This window comes from Taudactylus pleione, unplaced genomic scaffold, assembly GCF_031769625.1.
Source record: "Taudactylus pleione unplaced genomic scaffold, aTauple2 ptg000012l, whole genome shotgun sequence".
NCBI lineage: Eukaryota > Metazoa > Chordata > Amphibia > Anura > Myobatrachidae > Taudactylus > Taudactylus pleione.
This window is the reverse complement of record NW_028284415.1, coordinates 5,362,313-5,385,689: the sequence shown is the minus strand read 5'-3', so window position 1 is coordinate 5,385,689 and position 23,377 is coordinate 5,362,313. Positions and strand designations below refer to the sequence as shown.

Here is a 23,377-nt window from a genome sequence, read left to right as displayed (position 1 = left end):
CCTCAGGGCACCATTCCACTGAGGTCTCTCTTCCCTGAGCTGCTCTCCTCCTTCGGCCATTTTCTCTCAGGCACAGCCACAACTCTCTCAGGGAAACGCAGGGTCCGGTCCCCCTACATACCTCTCTCCCTGATATTGCAGTTATAGGTTATTTCTGCATTGTATGTGACTTATGCTAGCACTGCCCGTTTGTTTCCCTCTCTATACTGTCAGCATATATCTTTCCCTTTTTCTCTGACTTTGCTTTAACAATACAGGTGTATTCAGGGTTTTTCCTGTGCCTCACATCTATAAAACCAAGTATAATAAACTATAATAAAAATAATATAATTCCTATACTATATCCTTGTATACAGTTTTCCAAATGCAGTGAGACGTAGCAAGTTACATATCAAAGAAAAACACACCTCATGTACAGAGGTAGATGGGTCTTTATTAAAAACCTCCTTTAATATTCCAGAAGCATTAAAAAAAAAATCTATTAAAAAAAGTCAGCTTTAGAACACATTCGAAACTCTGGGCCAGTAAAAACAAAGCTGTACAGATCTATACAATGCAGGGTGCATGCTATTAAATATGTTACAATTCTTTTTGGCAGGAAACCCCAGAATCCAGGAGATTATATTCAATTATCCGAAGTTCATATAGCCACTGAAAGGCTGAGACTTCGTATGCTGTCAAAACGGTCATGTTTAGGGTAGAAATACACAATATTCTGTCAGGGTCTTAATTTACCCTCTAAAAACACTCATCATTTTCTCATGGTAAACTGCCTTAAAATATGCTTTATTTTTTTCTTACACAAGTTTATCCCAAAAGTAGCTGCGTATATCATTTGATTCAGAACTTAAACATTACATTTCCAGGCATGAATAAATTAACTGCAGATTAGAACACATGCTTGTGAAGAATAAAGTCATTACTTGATAAATAAAATGAAGTGTAAAATATTCCAGTGGAAAGTCTTTATATGGTTAAGGTACAAGTCCTAGGTACAAACAAGGAAGTACATGATTCCTTCACTATACAACACACAACTGGGCAAGTCACCACCATTTCTACACACAATGCAGTTGAAGGTTATGGAAAGTCAGCTGCCAGTCTGTTCAGCGTCGTTTTTGGTAACTCAAGATGAATTCCCTCTAAATAGTGAAGAAATCTGTGGAGATATTACAAAGGAGAGAATGTTACTACAATGTCATTGATTAACATTCAGTAACAAAATAGTTGACAAATGATTTAGCTGCCACAAAAGACAGTAGTTCTGGGTCTGTGAGCAGTAACTGCAGTGCTAATGATCGGGGCTATGGTCTGGAAGCTGCATATATTTAGTAAGAGCAGGCAAAAAAGGTGCTTTTGGCAACTAAGCCACCTTCACAACTCTAATGTACCTTAACACAGGGCTCGGTAAATCCTTGGCAGCAGGTTGTCACTGGTTCATTACTAATTAAGTGAATTGTTTAAAAAAAAAAAAAAAAGTGCTGAAGGTGGTTACAGCTTGGAGTGGGTAGGACATTGCATGCCTGTCACATGACAGAGGAGTGCGTGCCCGCCCGAATCAATGTGGCTATGCTTTCTCTGTTCTGCCCATGAAAGATGCCCCCAAGTGGGTACCCTAGATGGAGTCCTGTCCTTCTCTCCCTGCCGCTGCAGCACTGCCGGCACAATGAAGGAGGAACGGTATCCCCAAGGAAGCTCAACACTGCCAGTCCCAGAATAGGAGCAGCTTGTTAATCCCGCAAAGGAGGGACAACAAAACATGTTGTGTAATGTCTGACTGCTGAAATGGATGTTGCAAGCTTCTCACACAGTGCGTGTTGGATCCTCAGCTGGGTCCTCTAATGAGTTCACAGTCTGGATGCCTTCATTGTTTTGTCTGCACCCAGCTGCTTCATTTTCTCCTCTACTGATTGGGGTACTACTCTTCTCCAGTTTCTTCTTGGGTTGGTAAGCTGTACCGGCATAATATGAATTTGGTTCTTAATGTGTGGCATATGACGACTTTGGGGCAACAGTGTGGCAGAATATGAATTAGGGGTACTACTGTGAGGCGGCGGTTAATTCATGAGACAGCTCAGACACAGCTCCTGCTAAGGTAGCCACACAGGGCAGAGTATCAGCAGGGACAGAACTCTCAGAGCCCTGCACTCTGAGCGAGCCTGCGAGAATTTCTTCTTGTTCCTAGAGCAGGCAAAAACCTTCTGAGAGGCATTACCCTTATCTGATGGAGCTCCCTTACCTGCCATCTGTGCACACATAGAACGGCTGAGTACCAGCAAGGGAGATGCACAGCACTCAAACAAACAGGACAATCAGCAAACAGAAACTCAGTATCTGTTAGTTAATGCAAGAGGCAGCACACAGAAAAAAAACAAACACTAACTCGTGATAATAGGCAGCACACAGAATTGTACACAGAACATACTAGCTAGTGAGAACAGGCAGTACAGAGAGTAGAAAAGCACAGTAGCAGTTAGAGAGGGAGGTGTGTACTTAGGGAGAGATTCCCACAGACTTGCAGTGGCTATACCCTGCAATGCTGTCGTACACAACTCCCGCAGTGCAACTCATGGTGCTTGTATCCACCTCTTAGGATACGGAGCCTGTCTGAGATGCTGGCGTCCGGGATTGCTGCTACTGGTGTGCAGTGATGTGCTCAGAAAATGGTGGGTGTCCGCATGTGGGAGCGCGCCAAGCATGGAGGGGTAGTTCATTCCCTTCCTGGGCTGTCAGGATGGGCGGGCCAATGGGGATCTCTGAGGCATAAGGGCGAGGCCCCCAGCGCAGCATCCGCGCAGGGGTGCGGGATTGGCAGTGACGCCGCTACGCCCCAACTCCTAGCCTCTACGCAATCTTAAAAGTAAAAAATATCCAGTGTTAGCTGACTATGGACACTGCTGCTATTGCTTGTGTGCCAGGCCAGGGACAGTGCTGCATGGCGGTATCTGCTGATCGCTAGTACTTTGGGGTCGGTGTGTTCCGGGAGCTGTACTGTTAAACAACTGCCGCTGCCTAAGCGCTGCTCTAGGGGAAGAAACCGCAACTGTGAAAAACACCCACCCCACCTGCTAAATCAAGGGGGGGATTGTGGCATACTTACCCCTGCAAGCTGTCCAGGTTGCAGTCCCTCATGTGGTTCCCAGTTTACAGTCTGCCTGTGTAGTCTTCAGTGAATAACAATACAGAAAAAGCCAACAGACACAGCCTAAAAAGCACCCGGCTCCCTTGGGCACATAGTCTAACCTGAGTCTAGTGTGGTATAGAGGGGGAGAAGCCAACTTAAAAATTCTAAAAGCAGTGCCAGGCTCCACTCATCACCCGTCTATACCCCCAATGAAACTCCAGTGTCCCCTAGTGGACGAAGGAGAAAAATCAGGTTATTCTTGCATTAAAACTAAATTGTCGCTTTAAATCTAATGGCTATATCTCCTGATTAGTGCCAAGACCAGAAAACCGGAGCCTATTATATTTCCACCAAAGAGAGGGACTTAACTGACTAATATTTTTTCCAAAAACTGCTCAGAAATTGTTATTTTTTTTTTTTATGATTGAATTAGGTCAAGAACGTCAAATTAACATATATCCCACTCAATTTTATAAAAATAACACAAATAGCCATTTTTATGGTATACTGTGCATCAACAAACTATTTAACCATGATCAAGAAGATTCATAGAACCATCAATACTAATATCGATGTAAAAAAATATTGATTTTCTTATATATTGGAAAATCGCTGCACACGGCGGGAGCAGAGGCACTGCTATCTAGGGATGGCACAATTGGTGGCAAAACTCGATGGTATAAACCATTGATTATTTCACCCACCGATGGACATCCCTCCTCTCTGACTCAAGGGGTGGCGGACCAATCAGTCAGGGGTGGGGCTACTCTCCGTGTCACAGCACTGAAGAGATGGAAGAAAAAAACAAAAAAAACAAAACCATTGACTGGATGTGTGGCATCGCTGGGAGAGAACCATTGGTTATCCCCCATTGATGGCAAAACCATCGACCATTAGTGGTTAATCACCGATAGTCGATGGCCGTCCCTACCCCCTGCCTTTCTGCAATGCAAATAGGGACTGAGAACCTTCAGTCACTGGGGTGGGGGACTCCTTTTATCACATTACCCTGGCAACTATTTCCTACACAGGAGCAGTCTGGCTCCTCCTTTATACTACCCCAGCAGCTGCAGGGAAGAGCAGCCGTCGGGTAGAGACAGGAGCAGACTAGCTCAATTCATCACAATACCCCAGCTGCTGCAGGGAACAGCCGCCGGGATTGCACAGGAGCAGGTCAGCTCCTTTTTCACACAACCCCGGTGGCTGCAAAGAAGAGCATCCGCCAGGTATAGACAGGAGCAGACCGGCTCCTTTTATCACATTACCCCGGTGGCTGCCGGCGGGGTGTTCCATCAGGCTGCTGGACACAGTGATCGGGACAGAATAGGGGAGCAGCCATGGGTTCAGAGGGGCTGGGAGGTTCCTCTGAGGCTGGCGGCTGCTGGAAGATTAGCTTTCAACAACCGCCCACAAGGCGTTTGACTGGTCGCATCAGATGCGACCACGTCAGGGAAAGGCCAGCCTGGTGTGGTCACATCTGATGCAACCATGCCAGGCAAGTGGTTAAATGAACATTTTTTAAGTGTCCAAAACTCCTACAGCCACTTCTATACACCATTGTTTCAGTGCCCACCAATGGATGAAAGAGAAAGGTAGATATATTTTAAGAGGACAAAAGCCATATGAAGTCCTCAAACACAAGGTGCAAGATAAATGGATCTGGATGCTAGAGAGGAGCCTGTTCTTTTTCCAGTGCTCTGAAAAAATGACTTACCTGCCTCTGAAGGAAAAGTTACACATTTCACATGGTTTTGTACTTTGTTCAAATAGAATTACTAAAAGGCACTAATCACTTTTTTATATATAAAACGTATCTCTATGGAGTAGCCAGGATTAGATCATCACAATCCAGTGCATACAACCAACTGGGGAAGCAACAGACTGTGTACTAGATCCAAACTGTCTTGTGACCTAGCTTTATGGGATTATATTTGTTTTATAGTATCCAGCGACTGCTGCCCTCTTACCTGAGGGGGGCTGCTGCAGCTTCTGGTCCCAGCACCTGCACAATGAATGTCAGGCCTCGGTACTTGCGCATGAAAGGCAGTAGCACCACGCATGCACATAACACTAGACCAGCTTCTCAGGGCTGCATTGCTAGCAGCCCCGAGAAGCCCTGTAGGGCTGCCCAAAAGGCAGAGCAGCGGCTTACAGGAAGCCGCTCTCTGCTTATGGCAGCCCGGACTGGCAGTCCCAGGGGGAGGAGACAACTCCTCCTGGGGCTGCCTGTCCTGTGCGTGACTGGCAGGTGGCGCTTCCAATAGGAAACCACCTCCAGTCAGTGTGTAGCCAGTGCAGTCACGGACTGTACTGGCTCACTGAAGTGGAGGATTTTACTGGGGGGGCTGTAGCTCGCAGCCCTTAGGTAAAATCCGCCACTGATAGTATCTCCCTAAATAAAACCTCCTTCTGTTTGATTTACAGGTCTGAAATTATTCAATAGCCATGTGCAATTTAATAGAAGATACCTTCCAAACTTTTATTAGATAGATATATATGAAACAGTCCTCAGGCCCTGGCATCAGTTATTGGTAGCCACTGTAGTTTGACATATGTAAAATACATAATATTACCTTCGTTTAGTCTTCCCTTCTTCTTTTGTCTTTTGTAACCGACAAATAGTGCGGAGGGTGGGAAGATATTCTGTAACATTCTCTTGTCTGTTCCCCAGGCTGACAAATGCTCTGTTGGATAACACGGTTTTCACAATGGATGACCTGCTCTCTGATACACTAAAAAACCACATAGAACAGATTAACAAAAGCACATCAACATCTGAGCATAGATAGACAAAAGGCACTTTAATCTACAGTCCAATAAGCATAGACTCAGTAAAAGTCTTAACTTGATTTCAGAACCACCACTGAAGTAAAATACAGTAGACTAATTGCTTACTTTCTAGTATTGGCAGCATGCCCAAAATGCACCTCTTCTCGGGCTTTAGTGACTGGCAGGGTAAGTTCTTCCGTTGGATCTTTTCCAGACTGCATGCACAATTCCAGAGAGTCCAAAGCTTTAGAAAGTTCAGAAGAACACTTGCGAAAGGAGAGTGCTTCTATGAGTGCCCGAATTTCACTGCAGCTCTGAGTGCTCCACAAGTCATTGGTTTCTGCTCGCAGGCCATCACAAAGACCATGTTTTAATCGGCTTTCTGTCCAGTTACGGCTGCACATGTCAGCTTGGCCAGTTCTGTAACCTGTAGAGCAATCTAGTGAAGACATGTTGTCTGCAAAATCTGCCAACGAATCCAGGCAGTGATACACCAGGAGGGAAGATTTGCAGTCTTCTGGCAATAGTTTTCTCTTCGCAAAAGCAGTTCCAGAAAGTTGTTTTACTGCATCATTCAAACAGGAAATATTGTTGACTTCAACTTCACTAGGAATTGTTTTGTCTGAGGCCAAAGAGAGTACATCATCGAGAGAGTTATCACCACTTTCAAACAAGTCACTGTCATTCAGAAGCACCAGCTTCTTTTTGTGCTTCATCTGTACTGACACCTTGATGTTTCCATCCGTGTTGGGACAGTCCATGTCAGTGATCTCACATGGGGAAGTGGTTTGTGGCTCCTCTATGCGCAGAGGTAAGGGTAGAAGGAATTCTAGGTTACTGGTTATAAAATCAACTCTTCTTATTTGAAACTCTGTTAGCAGCTGTAGGATCTTGTCCCATTCCTCAGTCTCCATGATTTTACCCTTAAATATAAGTCAGTCATTCTGTTATTATTTAAAATAACTATTTTCTACTGGTTAGAATTCATTCAATATTAGAGCATACTACTATTATTTCAATTAACTTATCAGGAGATCAAGAACTTTTACAAGAGAAATTAACAAAGCTGTTAAAAAGTTGATGTTTGCAGTGTAGACAGCTAAAAAACAATTGCATAATATACTCATAGGAAGACATTGACCAGAATCTACAGTCAGCACAGTATTTTTTCTCTGCACAATAATTTACTTTCATCAGGTTGATTAGACAGAGTAATATAAACTCTCAATTGATCTGTATATTCAGCAAATTTCACACGTTCCAGTCTCATTTTATCTACATCTCACCTTTACAAATGATAATAAGCCTTCGGACGGAGCAATTATATTATTCAGACCCATCAAGTTTTCAGCACAACCAAAGTTAATTCTTGGAAGGTCTTTTAAAGCAATTTCAGATTCAACATTGCTGCAAGAAGTCCCAACATCCTTCACTGTAGCAGATGTCAATTTCCTGTGCTTACCTGACAAAAACACAAGAAAGTATCTTGACTGCAATAGTTCAAGATGTACAAAAGCCACCTGTTTTCTATGGTAGAATCGTAACCTAAAAGCAATGTGTATATTTTATCAGCACCAAAGAAATACTTTGTAGATCTTCCTTCAGCATTAACTCACCTTTCCAAAACAGCAGAAAAGCAGGTATCTGCATATACATTTGCATAATAAAATTTGCACTTAAAAATGGTAATGTTTTCTCTTATACTAGTTCTCTCCATCTTAGACTAAATACATATAATGCTTAAGAATAATATTGTAGCTCATCAAGGAATATTATTAGCAAATCTACTACATTAACTGAAGGGACCCCCTTTTTGTTTTTATATTACCCAGGATGGGGAAATCTGGCCAGTAGATCCCCTCCCTGATCTGTCAAAAATGTAATGTTATGTGTAGTGTTGGGTGTCATTGCCTGGTGATCATATGCGATCACTAGATAACAAAAAAGGGGGCTTATCATTGAAAAGAGGGACTCACCTTTTATAAAAGAGGGTACAATCATGTTGTTGTGCCAGTATGATGGAGATATGGAACAATTAATGTACTCTCCTACCTAAGGAAAACTTGTGGCGATAACCACTAAGGGAAGCAAAATTCTAAACAAATAACCTCTTTCTTACCATTTATCTATTCTACCATGGCAATTTTTTTTCCTTCATAATTTGGGACTGTTTGCTTAAACTGCCCTAATCTATAACATAGACCCAAACAGGCCACATCCTTACTCATCCTGTCCCCCCCCCCTCTTCTCTTTTTATTCCTTCACCTTCTTTCCTCCTATGTTTTTACAATTTTCATAGTCTTCATTTTGTTTTATAATGTTATTTATAGCCAATTTTGATTTGTGCCTTGGCATCTAATGACACATATTTCTCTATATTTTCTTGTAGACCGTGTTAATTGTAGAATTCAAGCATTTTACTTTTCTATGCCCCTTATGCACATATCTCTGTATTTTTCCTATTTTTGAAAAACTAAAATAATCATGTTAAAAAGAAAGAAAAAAAAATAAAATTATAACCTCTTTCAAACATGGGTGCCCCTGAATTAATGGAACCCAGAATGGGACAGATCTTGCATTACTAGACTTCCTTAGATTTTTGCAGTGTAGGGGCCATTATCCTGTGATCACACGGACTACCAGAAAATTAATTCTATGGGGACAACTAGAAAAAAAAAAAAAGGGAGGGGATTCCCCTGTGTCAAGGACCTGCACCACCCCACCCCTAAGAGGCACCTACAAAGCGAATGGAGCATGCACTCATCTTTTTACCGACAGACTGTCACTCCTATATTTGCCTGCCAAATTTTCAAAGCAATCCCCAAAGCAATGGCCAGCTGAGATATAGTTCAATTGTTGATTTTGGACACTTTAGAGGACTAGTCAGCCCCTTCTGCAAAAGTTTCATGTCCTATTGAGATAGGACCAATTGAGATAGGCTCACTGTCCAGAGAGCGAAGAAACATCTCCTCCTGGAGAAACTTATCCTAGTCAAAAGCAGGTATAACAAGATTCTGATTAATGAAACTGAGACCACAGCGATTTGAAAAGATAGCAGGTTCTATGACAACAATCCTGATCGAGTTGAGAAAAAGATCTACCAGATGGAGCCCCAACAGCTCTGAACTAATTCCACATCCAGAAAGATTGATATACCAACATGGTGGAATCCTTTGGCAGTGCTGGCTTTCAAAACACTGAAACCTGTTTGGAAAATAAAAAAACCTATGGCCACAAGGAACATGGCTTCACCAGTCCCAGCTTTAAAGCAAGCCAAGAAAATCTCACACAAAGCAGAGGCTCTGGACTAAGCCAATCTACATTGATACTAGAGAGAACTGCTAGAACACATGGAATTTCCATGGATCCAGCCTGTTGATTCAACATAGATGCCAATATGTTGCTGAACCAATAAGAGCTATGAAAGAAAGTCCAATCTCTTCCATTCATCCTGGGCTGGAATAACTACCCCACTGAAAGGTTTTCCACAGGGTCAGAATGCAATGTTATATCCCCCAAATGACTAGATACAAATCCTGACAGGGCGGGAGGTCCCAGTGAGTAGCCTGCCCAAAAAGCTGAGTGTTTCTCTAAAAGGCTGTTGCTAGCTGCCGTCCCATGCAGACGTCTGCAAAGAGCTGTCCTCCGTCATTCTGCACCTAACCATGGGACGAAAGGAATGAAAAATGGAAAGCTTTAAATTCTAGGAGCCTAGACAAGTAGACAGAATTTTTCCTGGCCCAGAGGGAAAGTGATTCTAACAAGCTCTGGCCCAAATAAACAAATACAGAAACTCTCAACTCTTCTCATCTGTGTCCACCTTCTAGGACCTAAACCAGAATATGCCTGACTTGCCGTGACACTCCTGAGCTAGAAACCAGGGCAGCATCTTCAAGGTGCCTTGCAGCCTCACTGATGTCATCAATCATGAACAGCATTCTCTGAACTGAGTCCACCTGTCTGAAACTCATCCGCTAGTGCTCTGCGCACATCAACCCTGTGTTATTCACCCAACGTCAGGATTGGTCCCAAGTATACCCATGTCCAAAAAAAACTTAACTGGACTTAATTTTTCTACTCTGTGCTGTACCAAGGGGCCTAAATATTTAGATTAAGAATGGTGGGGACCAGAGATAATTTAGTTTGTGATAATCAACCCTAAGGGCTGTATTCAATTAGCGGCGAAAACGTCCGTCCGTATTCAATTAGCAACGAAAATGGTTGTTTTTGCCAAAAAAGGGGCGATATTTTTGACAAAAAACAGGTGAAAACGGCAACAGGCGAAATAAAACTGGAGAAAAGTTTTCTCCATCCCAGACCAGGCGAAATACAATGCAAAATTCCGATTTTTGGATAAAAATGTGGGGATTTCTTTCAGAACCCTTTGGACACTCCCCTAGTGATAAATTACCAGGCAAATAAATAGTAAGCTGCACACATTGGCAAAAAACGACAGCGCAAATTTTGGGTGAAAAAAAAAAATAGTTGAAAAAAAGAAAAAGCAATTTTTTCCAGGAAATTACTGTTCCACGTAACTTGGGGGTACCTTAAAATGAGTGCAAGTATATTTTCGGGTCGTAAAAACATATTTTTAAAAACCGTCAAAAAACCGGCTGCTGCTACCGCGTGCGATATTTAAAACACTTGACGCATCCATACCGCCTATTGAAAAATCAGAACCAATATGTTAAAACCATTTTCAACTATTTTTTTTTTCTCCGAAAATTTGCGCGGTCGTCTTTCGCCAAAGTACGCAACTTACGATTTTTTTTCCCGGTAAATCATCATTAGGGGAGGTGTCCAAACAGTTCTGAAAGAAATCCCCACATTTTTAGACAAACATAGGGATTTAACTTTTTTTTTTTTTCGCCTGGTCTAGGATGGAGAAAACCTTTCTCCTGTTTTTTCTTCGCCTGTTGCCGTTTTCGCCTGTTTTTTGGCAAAAATATCGACTTTTTTTGCGAAAATGGCAGTTTTCGCCGCTAATTGAATACGGCCCTAAGTGTCAACTTCTATCAACTTACCAGGAGAAAGGATAAAAAGGTTTGCATATGAGAGAATTCAAACCTCAGGTAAGGTATGCGCCACACGTGGCTAAATATGACAAACAAATGAGAGGAAGTGAGAATACATGGATTCTGATCAACAGCTGGCATAAACCCGTCTACTCTGTTGCCTACAGGAAAGATTACAAAAAAGCAAAACTAGTAAACCTCCAGGTCCAAATTTATGGCCAGCTCACCTAACTCCTAGGTGAACTCCTAAGAATCGATGTACAGCACTAATCTCACTTCCATTGTTTGGTTGTGGAAGCGGACCCCCATCAACTATTCAGCAGAGATGAGACCCTTACAGGATAATGCACCAATTTTTCCAGGCCAAGTAGCCAAACTGGTTCATATGGAAAAGCAGCAGTGAGGCCCAAAGGTTCCCACACAGGAGGGTTTGGCCCTTTGAAGGATAGACATCTGCAAAAGTACCCCATGGAGAAGGACAGGTTCAACCAATTTAGTAGAGTTCATCACAAGGAAGAGTCTGTGCTGGATATCATTCTTAATGCCGTTGCAGAAAGAGTCAGGACCTGATAAGTAAATATATCAAACAGTAAGAGATTACAACTACAGTACACAGGGGCAGATGTATGAAGCTCTGGAAAGTGATAAAGTGCAGAGTGATAAACGACCTACCACTCAGCTCCTAACTGTTATGTTAAGAGGCACATCCACTAGCAGACTGTGAAACGACTGCACGATTACGACAGTCGTTTCAAAGTCTGTGCTGTGCCTACACTGAACGATAAGTCGTTCAATGTAGGCACCCTCCCTCATCCCCGAACATGGCCAATCTGTCGTTATCGGCAGATTGATCAGCATGTTCGGGCGATGATAAATGTAAAAAAACGACCGACAGGAGCGCGCATCCCTGGTCGTTTATTACATTATATGCTGCCTGATTAACAAATGATTGAACAATAACGATGTCGTTATCGTTCAATTGTTCTGTTTAATCGGGTAGTGGATACCCGCCTTTACACACTGTGTTTGAAAAATGACAGTTGGGAGCCGAGTGTCTGGTCGTTTATCACTTTCCAGAGCTTCATACATCTGCCCCACTATGACTTGATTGTGCACTCCAAAAAAAAGAGATGGCAGAATAAGTTGGGAGTGCATAAAAAAAAAAAAACAGGTTGGCTATAGAATGCAAAACAAACACAGTTTAGAGCAATTAGTGTAAAATCAAACTGATCATACAATACAAAACAAATCATACATTCAGAGCAAGTTGCAGTGCAGAATGCCAAGCTAGCTATGGACTGCAAAAACAAACATTCAAAGCAGTGTCTGCTCATGTGTCTAACTTTTGGCAGGCTTGCCTCTGTGAGCATGTCTGTTGACTACTAGTAGGATAACTGAGAAATCTAAAGATCTTTCTTGTTTGTCCTTTAGCAAATAGCTAACTTTTTGGGCCTAAATGTTACTCAGGTGACTACAGTCTAGATTAGCGCAAATGTTCGATCCTGAACCTATGTAAACTCCCACAGACTAACAGGAGATTGCATTGAAAATGGGCAGCTTACACAAACATGCAGCAGGAATCATGGACAAATATACACAGCCTGATACTAGGGGTCTGAACTCACAGTGCCTCCTTTATGCATCTCAGACAAGTGATCATAATAAGTTCACCATTGCAGAAACAGAACTAGATAACCTGTACGGATTTTATATGCATAGTCACCATATGTAAGGAAAAATTCTTCCCCACATCCTGGGAAGTTAAATAAATCATAGCTGCAGGTTAACCAAACACAATCTTAATACAAGAGCTCTCAACTGCTCCGATTGAGATCATTTAAAATCATTTGTGCGTTTTAGAATACCAGACAAGATTTTTTTTTTTTTTTTTTTAAAGCAAAACACCAGCTGTGTATAGTGTGTTCTCACCAGGTGTAAGCAGCTGCTTCTCTCCGAAACCTTCCCCTCCACTACGAGCCCAGAATTGCAGATGCAGAACGCTTTGTCTGATGTCACATTTATTTGCAGTTAAAAATGTGATAAAATCCTTAAATTCAGTCCTGATGTTTTCAGCCAGACAAAGTACCTGGAGATAGCTTGCAACATTCACCTGAAACAAATACGAGAATTGAGAAGGATCCCAACCTATAAAGGTAGTTTGAAATGTATCCGTTTCTGCTACTTACAACAGAGGGTGTATGAAATTTAATCTCTTCAAATGCTCCATCAAACACCATGCCAAACATAGGATCTAGAAAAAGGGACATTCAAAATCTTTATTAATATAAAAACAGAAAAGCACAACACTATATCTGGCTGTTACAACCGCAAGAAATGGTTCAAACAATCCTCAAACACATTTAAAAGGTAATTTTAACTAATTCTAAATTAATTCTGACCATAGATTATGGGCTTTCTAACGTTTAAACAAAAAATATATTAATCATGTGCACTCCCAAATACATTAACCCCATTCTAGCTACTTCAATACATACTCTGTATTAGACACATTAAAGGTTAGATCCACATATTGCAAAATATGTTAAACTGACCAATTTCTTCCAAAGCCTTCGTCCTCTAGTTAGTCCTACACTAAAAAAAAAGGAGATTTAAGTGCTTACCTTTTAAATCCTTTTATACTCCTTAGGGGACACAGGAATCACCATGGGTATAGCCTGGAGAGGGGAGATTCTGGGCACCAAATAGTTAAAATTAATTTCAAAACAGCCCAGACTCCCTCTCATCTATACCCCAACCCCAGTCGCTGGCAGCCAGTTAAGAGCAAGAAAAGCTCAGAATACGAATTGCCACCAGACATAGGTGTAGAGCTCTCTCGTCTGGAAGGTCTGCACTTGGATGCGCAATCCCTGTCTAGCAGATGCTGACACCTGCGCCAACCCCTGCACTGACTGCATCCACAGTGGCTCCACAGCAGACAGCTGTGGATTCCGATCAGGAAGAACGCTAGTAACTGGGAGTACATCTGAAGCTATACTAGCAGGGGGAGCTGCAAGCTGGTTAACTAACCGAGACATTACCTGTGACAATGTGGAAGCCCAAGCCAGTTTCTGACTGGAAGCGGCAGCTGAAGGGGCTTCCACAGAGTAGCTGTGAGACAACAGACATGAAGACCAGGTCCTGGGAACAAATCACGTTCGCACACAGGAGTGCCCACTTCCTTGGGAGCTTTGCTCTTGGAAGACATTGTCAATGCATTCCAAGGATGTCCTCACATACTAAAGATTAACAGTGGTGAGTACAACACAGGGGAGTGCACGTACATACATTAATATATATATATATATATATATATATATATATACACACATATACATATATATATATATACACACATATACATATATATATATATATATATATATATACACACACACACACACACATATATATACATACTACATACATACACACAGATATATCTATCTATCTAGAGTATAAGTCAACTGACCCAAGCTCAACTCTCAATGGCCAGAAAAACAAGTGGGCAATATAATGCTCAACAATCCAGCCCCAATAGGGCAGAATGGTGCTACAATTATAACCCGACAGAGAGGTATACAGAGTTTATATAAATAAAGGATACTAATAATACAGGGAAACAGGAGCCCAAGCATCTCTCCGGAGTAGTGCTGAGGCAGTCAAGGCTGTAAGATGGTTGCCCAGTGTCTCACAGTAGGAGCAAAGAGAGAAGTCTTCCTGTGGTGGGCTATGTACAGTGAGGGTGCGCACGGAAGGGTGGGGAAGGGGCTAACAAGGAGGAGCTTGCCTTCCCCGTCTTGCCAGGACTCCAGGGCACAAATGGCCATCACCGCTGCCAGCAGTATTTGGTTCCTAAAGTGCCTTGGTGGCCTAATTGGCGGAGCAGAGAAGACCAGTTTCCCACTACCAGCACAGCCTTTGGTCTACCACACCAGCGGTGAAAGCCGCGAGTACATGTCTTGTGTGCTGAAGTCCGCAGCCAAAGTCACTGACCCAGTTGCCAGTGCTGTGGCCATCAGCGGTGGGGTCGTTGGACTGGCAGTGAGGGCATCCTATAAGATGCCTTTCACAACCCACTCAGTTAAAAAATAAAAGTAATGGGGGACTACTTATAGCAGCCCACCTCCCCCCCCAGTGGCTGGGTAAAGAGGAGATAGCGCCTGGGCTGCTGAGATTTTTTATTTATTTATTTTTTTAATGGTTTGGTGCCCAGACTCTCCAGGCCTTACCCATGGTGATCCCTGTTGCCCTCTAATAGAGGAAGAAAAAATAACCACGATTGTAATCTGAATATTTGTATAATCAGTGCTATGCTTTTAAAACTAGGTTCAGACTTACCTGTGTGTAGAGGGGTGCTAAAATAATAGTTTGGTCTCAATTCCCAGTTTTAATACTCACCGAAGAAAACTTATAAAGTATTAAGAGCTGACATGTATTTCAGGAATGTCAAGAAATAAAGCTGGTGAGCATGAGGGGTGTGAGCACATTGTGTTAATAAAGACATCTACAGCACTCAATGAAGACATCAATGTTATTCCAGCTACTTTTTGAAAAGTTTAACATGATTCCAGTTCTTCTACATGTTATTTTAGACAACATAAAAGACACTGGAAACCATGGAAACTCAATTTTAAGTAGAATAAGTGCTGTTTTATAATATACTCTGCTAGTAACACACCTATTTAGTGTAAACATGGTAAAGGAAAGCAAACCCTGGTTTATAACGGATACACTGCATATAGTCTAGTTAGTATCTGTATTATGGGTGACTAAGTATACTGAAACATGGAACATAGGGCTACTTCTGCCACTGTCAGCATATGAAGACTAAAGTCAACTTACCACTTGTAGTAAGAATTACTGGCCTCTTTGTAGTGCTCATGAATGTTTTTATAGCATTTAAAAATCCAGAATCGTCATCAAATATTACATCAACCTGCAATAAAGAAAATGCATAAGTAGTAAAAAGGCTCATTTAGAAATATAATGAAATTCTGATCACTGCACAAAGCCATTGATACCAGTCAGGAGAGACATACCTCTTCAAAGAGAATGAGGGATGTAGCCGATTTACGTTGAGACTCATCTGCCCCAGTTCCTTTATCTGTTGCCACTAGTGGAATTCTTGAGGATTTGCTATCATGTGACTTCCCCGCAGAATTATTTTTTAGATCTGTAGAAGAAAACACGCATAAACTCCAACCGCTTCCTCAATCTCTTAAAAGGTGGAACTTTAATAACTGTAAAGACGATTTTTGTACTTATTACAAGAAATCCATCTGATTACTTTTTGGGTACAATGCTACCAGGCCAGTCCAAGAACAGAGCACTTAGAACTTATCTGTACGGTTTAAAAACTGCTCCCCAACATACAGTGCATCCGGAAAGTATTCACAACGCTAAACTTTTTCAACATTTTGTTATGTTAGAGCCTTATTCCAAAATGGAATATACATTTTTGTCCTCAAAACTCTACACACAATACCCCATAATGACTGTGTAAAAAGTTTTTTTTTTTTTTTTTTTTAGATTTTTGCAAATGTAATTAAAAAAAACAAAAAAACCCACTAAAGATATCACATGTACATAAGTATTCTCGGCCTTTGCCTTAAAAGGTCAAAATTGAGCTCAGGAACATCCCGTTTCCACTGATCATCCTTGAGATGTTCAGACAGCTTAATTGGGGTCCACCTCTCTATGTAAGGTCCCACACTTGACAGTGCATGTCAACGCACAAACCAAGCATGAAGTCCAAGGAATTGTCTGTAGACCTCCGAGACAGGATTGTCTCGAGGCACAAATCTGGGGAAGGGTACAGAAAAATATCTGCTGCTTTGAAGGTCCCAATGAGCACAGTGGCCTCCATCATCCGTAAATGGAAGAAGTTCGGAACCACCAGGACTATTCCTAGAGTTGGCCGGCTGTCTAAACTGAGCGATCGGGGGAGAAGGGCCCTAGTCAGGGAGGTGACCAAGAACCTGATGGTCACTCTGTCAGAGCTACAGCATTCCTCTGTGGAGAGAGTTGAACCTTCCAGAAGGACAACCATCTCTGCAGCAATCCACCAATCAGGCCTGTATATTAGAGTGGCCAGACGGAAGCCAATCCCTTAGTAAAAAGCACATGGCAGCCCACCTGGAGTTTGCCAAAATGCACCTGAAGGACTCCCTGGTCTGATGAGACAAAGATTGAACTCTTTGGCGTGAATGCCAGGCATTATGTTTGTAGCAAACCAGGTACCGCTCATCAGCAGGCCAATACCATCCCTACAGTGAAGCATGGTGGTGGCAGCATCATGCTGTGGGGATGTTTTTCAGCGGAAGGAACTGGGAGACTAGTCAGGATACAGGGAAAGATGAATGCAGCAATGTACAGAGACATCCTGGATGAAAACCTGCTCCAGAGCGCTCTTGACCTCAGACTAGGGCGATAGTTTATCTTTCAGCAGGACAACGACCTTAAGCACACAGCCAAGATATCAAAGCAGTGGCTTCAGGACAACTCTGTGAATGTCCTTGAGTGGCCCAGCCAGAGCCCAGACTTTAATCCAATTGAACATCTCTGGATAGATCTGAAAATGGCTGTGCACCGACGCTTCCCTTCCAACCTGATGGAGCTTGAGAGGTGCTGCAAAGAGAAATGGGCGAAACTGCCCAAAGATAGGTGTGCCAAGCTTGTGGCCTCATATTCAAAAATACTTGAGGCTGTAATTGCTGCCAAAGGTGCATCAACAAAGTATTGAGCAAAGGCTGTGAAGACATATGTACATGTGATTTCTTAGTGTTTTATTTTTTTTATTAAATTTGCAAAAATCTCAAAAAAACTTTTTACACATTGCCATTATGGGATATTGTGTGTAGAATTTTGAGGACAAAAATGAATTTATTCCATTTTGGAATAAGGTTGTAACATTACAAAATGTGGAGAAAGTGAAGCTTTGTGAATACTTTCTGGATACACCCTACGTTCAATTAAAGCACCCTCATAGGAGTGGATAAAACAATGAACCAAAGGAGTATACTTCACTCACTAAAAACAAACACTGGAAACAACCAACACAACGTAAAAAAAGAGTTGATCCTTAGTGTCTCCTAAAAGAAATCAGAGAAATGGATTTAACCAAAGTACAAAATATCCTCTTTTTGCTATCCAAAACAATTAGGGGAGGGTATGCTCAGACATAGATGTAGTTCTCTCTGCTGCTTCCTTTGGGGGGCTCACACACACGGGGGTGTCATACAGACACTCGCCACATACGCTGCTGCAGAAGACCAGCTCCCGACAGCCTGGAGGAAGAAGCAGGGGGGTCAGAAGGCGAGTAATTATTCACTAATTAAGCTAATTGAATACTTCCAATTGCTTGATTAGTCATTGGGGGGGAAGGGGGCCCGCAGGAGTCCCAGAGTAATTCCCAATAATTTCTCCTAAAAACATGTATTTTAGAGAAAAATTGGTTGTGCTCTGGAGGTGCAAAAATACTGCAGCAGCGAGAAAAACCCTACACGTTTGGGATTTTTGCTATTCTCGCACCTAATTGAATAACCCCCTTAATGTCAATGGGAGCTAAAATATTGGTCCTGCTCCTTGCCATTTATGACTGAACATTTGTGAAACAGAAAGATTGGATTAAAACTAGGACATTTTATTATCTAGAAGTGGGCCCAATCACACCTGATGAAAGTCGGAAGGGAATGGATCCTCCCGACTATTTTTTTTTTCTCTGTGGAGCTGAACAGATTGCGTGCAGGCTCCCCCAAGATGTAACCAGTTACTTCTCACCCATGCCTTCAAAAGAGGGGAGGCTGCGATTGTTTCCAGAAAAATGGGACACTGGCTCCTAACACAAAACACAGCTGAGTGAGAAGAAACTCTGTCAGGCAGCCTGCTAATTAAAGGGCTTGTGTGTCAGTCTCACCCAAGTAATCTGATTCTTCACCAATATATTCCATATGGTGGCAAGTCTAAAGTAGGTCCTCCAGATTGTAGGCTAGAGTGTTTAGACCACTATTCAAAAAAAACTGTTCACCAATGCTACCCCCACTACTACTACACAGATTTGTGAAATTCTCATTACGATCCATGCTGTCTTTCAGAGAAGCAGCGTTTGGAATGACAATAGTGGTAGATTTAGGAAAAGGGTAAATACAATAGCAACATCCAATTAAGGCAGCAATTCCACATGTATCCTCATAGGTCAGTAGATAGTTGAATTGGAATCTCTGTGGACCTTGATATTTCATCAAGTTTTTGCCAGTTATCACCCAGCAGCTCTACGAACTAGGTTGACGAAGGAAAAAAACAAAAGGTTTCTATTTCCTTTTGAATAAAGAAAAGATCAGAAACCACCGTCTCCTCTTGCGTCTGAAAGTAAAAGGTCCAACACATTTCAATGCCAAGGTCATAAAACCCATTTTCTAAAGGATTCTTCCTCAAACATGCAGGTCTTCAGAATCTGCATCGCCTAATAAACTAACTTTCTCCTGAGAGGGAAACTTGTAGAATTGAAGGCTCCATAGAATTGAAACTGGGCAATATCTTTCTCTCCTTCCCCCCCTTCCCGGTTTCCATCAAGAGGCTCCAAGCATGTACAGAAGCGAATGCTTTTTAAAGAGACTTGGTTTCTACACTCTCTCTCATGAAGGTTTGGTACATCTCCCCAATAGAAATTTATGGTCAAATAGGACCTTTAGTTATTTGTTACAAATGTGTTTATGGTTTCAACATCTTAGTAAGCAATGATTAAATACCACCTTTGGCTATAACTGGGTTCCTGTCTTCAGTTGTCTGCTTGGTTGCAACTTTGAAATAGTTTGCCAAGGATTTGGGGGGAAGACCTTTCTTTAAACCCGATCCTCTAGGTGATAAGGGAGGCTTCCTTGGAGAAGAGACCACACGCTTTGGGGAGAGTAGTTTCCCTAAAATTAAGATGTATTCAGTCAGTTTTCAGTTATGTGGAGTATAACACTTCAAATACAAAACAAATGATCTGGGCTTCACATAACCCAAAATGTATTGTAGCAATGTTAAACCAGACTGTATAAAAAATATTACCAAAGGTTTCAATAGTACGTTTCTTCCCAAATCTGCTAAATCTATTTGATGCATAATTCAATTAACATACATTTACAGTGGTATCCATAAAAGGACACACAATTTTAACAAGTCATCATTAACTGGGTTTAGCATTTACTCTTACAGTTGGATGCAAGTGCATTTGCACATTGGAATTATATAGGCCACATCACATTTTTCAAACTTGTAATATTATATTAAGCTACATGTATTTAATAGTTACATCTTATGCTTCCATAAGCATAGTAAACTAAGGGAGCAGAGATGCACATTAGCAACTCCCGGGCTTCACATATTTAGGGTCCGATTTGCATATTAAATGTTTTTTTGTGGGCATATATTTGCCATGCACATACTACTTTGCGTGTTGATTACATCCATTTTAAGAGTTGAGATGTGCCTAAGTCAAATGCACATAAAGTTTAATAGACCACATCTGTTTCGTTCTGTAGTTCTACCCATATACACCTTTGCTTTACAGGAAAAAGAGGTCTTCCGCCTCGAATGCCGTGTACACACCGGCCGGACATGTCGGCAACATAGTCTAGTGTGTACCCTCAATGTAACGACTGTGCGCTCCCGCGCATCGCCAGCTACATCGCCCAGCATGCAGGTCTGACGAGCTATAGTTAGAGGGGGCCATGCTGCCGAATAGATATGCAATACGTTTATACATGAAGAGAAGCCACACCTTCTATTGTAGTAATTTAGTAAAAACTAAAGAGATTCCAAATGCACACGTACCATATAAATGAAAAGGATTTGCCTTAAGTGTTTCTTTTACCCATAGTGATTCATATCCATAGTGCAGATATTGATCTGTAAAGAATTCTTCCGAAATTCATAACTGATCTGTCACCGTATAATGCAGTTACTGTGTGCCCCCACTCCAGTGTCACAGCTCCATGCTCCTCACGCTGCAGTGGGACACACTGACTCCTCCCCAGCCAGTCACGTTATGAATTTCAGAAGATCAATCTCTGCACTATGGATATGAACCACTTTGGATAAAAGACACACTTAAGGCACATCCTTTTAATTTATATGGTACGCGTGCATTTGGAATCACTTTTTACTAAATGACTACACTAGAAGGCACGGTTTCTCTTCATACTATATATATATATATATATATATATATATATATATATATATACACATACATACATATACACGTATATACACACATACATATACACAGTGTAAAACATGAAGAAAAAAAAAAAATCGCACTCAATACATATGTAAATATTAGGGTGCTCGGTTATAGATCAGAGAAATAGCAGCATACTCCTAATTGCCTTAAAAAGAGCAATCGAAGCAAACCAGCACATCATCCCATGGCGGTACCCTTGCGCTGGATATAAAACGTGTTGTCAAACAAGAAATTATTTTTATGCCGGATGATCTCCATGAGAAGAAACAGGAACTCCCTTGGTGGGCCAGTATAATGAGTACTTGAACCTATCACTCTTCTCATGGCATCCATCCCTTCCACATTGTCAATGTTTGTATACAAACTATTGACATCCAATGTCACAAGCTAATGGAGCATACACACAGTTAGATTTGTCAGACTTGTCAGATGAACGATTGAACGATTTTACCAAAGTTTTGAACGATTTGAACGATTTTTGACTGCATTAAAATGAATGGAATCGTCCAAGTCTGACTGCAAACACATCAGATATCGTTATCTGACAAACGGGAACGCGCATCGTTGATCGTCCATCGTTCAGGTATGTCAGATTTAACGACTGAACGATTTTTACATAGTTATCGTTCATATCTGAAGGAAAAATCTGACTATGTGTATGCACCATAACACTGTTCTGGTGGCTGTCCAAATGCTTTCAATTTATTTAGAAAATCAGTGGTATCTCTCACATAATAAGGTGTCTTCTGTACTATAGGCTGCAATAAAAGTCTACGTATTGTGATAAAAGTTTGACTGAGTGAGCCTTTAGAGGAGATAATGGTCTACCCGGAGATTGTTCTAGGGCTTTGTGTACTTTTGGTAATATATATAGCAGGGATACCTTGGAGAAATCCTGTGTTAAAAAATTAACAGTCTGTTCATTGATCCACCCATTGGATAATCAATCCCAATTGAATAATTGAATCTAGTTCATAAATGAATCTCTGATAGCAAGGTGTCATTTCGCTTTCGCAAAACCTCATTTATATAATCCAATCGTTTTAAGATGGCCTCTTTCAGCGGGGCGAATTATAATATCCATCATTATGCTTGGAAGTTCTATAACTCGGATAAGTATTATGTCGAAACTAAATAGAGCATGATGGCATCATGTGTCTTTAAAAAAAATGTTTAGAATTTTTTGCTATTTGGATGGTGTGCTGGTTTGCTTTTATTGTTCTTTCTATGCATTCTTACTTTGCAGCATTTTTTCCACACCTCCCTAAAACTTTTGCACAGTATTGTGTGTGTGTACATATTATAGACAGAGATAGATATAGATATATATAGAGAGAGAGAGAGAGAGAGAGAGAGAGAGAGAGAGAGAGAGAGAGAGAGAGAGAGAGAGAGAGAGAGAGATATATATATATATATATATATATATATATATATATATATATATATATATTACATACATATATACACCATACATACAGTGCATCCGGAAAGTATTCACAGCGCTTCACTTTTTCCACATTGTTATGTTACAGTTATTCCAAAATGGAATAAATTCATTATTGTCCTCAAAATTCTACACACAATACTCTATAATGACCACGTGTTTGAAGTCGAGATTTTTGAAAATGTAATAAAAAAACTGGAAAAAGTGAAGCGCTGTGAGTATTTTGCACTGTGTGTGTGTATATATATATATATATATATATACATATGTATATATATATATATATATATATATATATATATATATATATATATATATATATATACGTGGCAGGAAAGTCAGCGGCACTCAGGAGACTTCTTATGAATGAAAAAAAGGTGTTTTTATTTCGACGTTTCGGGGCAACGTGATCCCGTCTTCAGGAACACACACAATGATAATACACTACAACCATAAGCTTAAATACCTTAAGTGATGAATGCAGATGACTCCCCCCCGGCCTCAGGCCACTCACTTCCGGTCGCAGCACCCAAAAAACCATCATCCGGATGATGTCACTTCCGATTTTCGGGTGCTGCGACCGGATATAGACGGGAGTGATCTCCACCTTCAGAGGGCACCTGGAGCAAGGTATATATACCCATATTTGGGTCAGCAGAATGCCGGGCCACATTATATATATATATATATATATATATATATATATATATACACACATACATACACACACATACACGAGGGTGGTTCAACAAATAAAGCAGCGTAAATGTATTCAAAAACACACATACAGAATTAAG

The 23,377-nt window shown here is 41.2% G+C and overlaps 1 protein-coding gene across 1 annotated transcript in view; it reads right to left on the bottom strand.

Annotated features, from left to right (window-relative positions):
* Positions 1-413: 413 nt before the first annotated feature.
* Positions 414-23,377, bottom strand: part of ATAD5 (ATPase family AAA domain containing 5) — an 84,281-nt gene continuing 61,317 nt past the window's right edge. The window contains exons 15-23 of the mRNA XM_088468565.1: positions 19,659-19,823; positions 15,948-16,081; positions 15,751-15,844; positions 13,095-13,159; positions 12,838-13,018; positions 7,180-7,355; positions 6,020-6,816; positions 5,698-5,856; positions 414-1,159 (exon numbers count right to left, since the gene is read on the bottom strand). Of these exons, the coding sequence (XP_088324691.1) occupies positions 1,081-1,159; positions 5,698-5,856; positions 6,020-6,816; positions 7,180-7,355; positions 12,838-13,018; positions 13,095-13,159; positions 15,751-15,844; positions 15,948-16,081; positions 19,659-19,823 (1,850 nt within the window). The 3' untranslated portion in view covers positions 414-1,080. The remainder of the gene's footprint in view (positions 1,160-5,697; positions 5,857-6,019; positions 6,817-7,179; positions 7,356-12,837; positions 13,019-13,094; positions 13,160-15,750; positions 15,845-15,947; positions 16,082-19,658; positions 19,824-23,377) is intronic.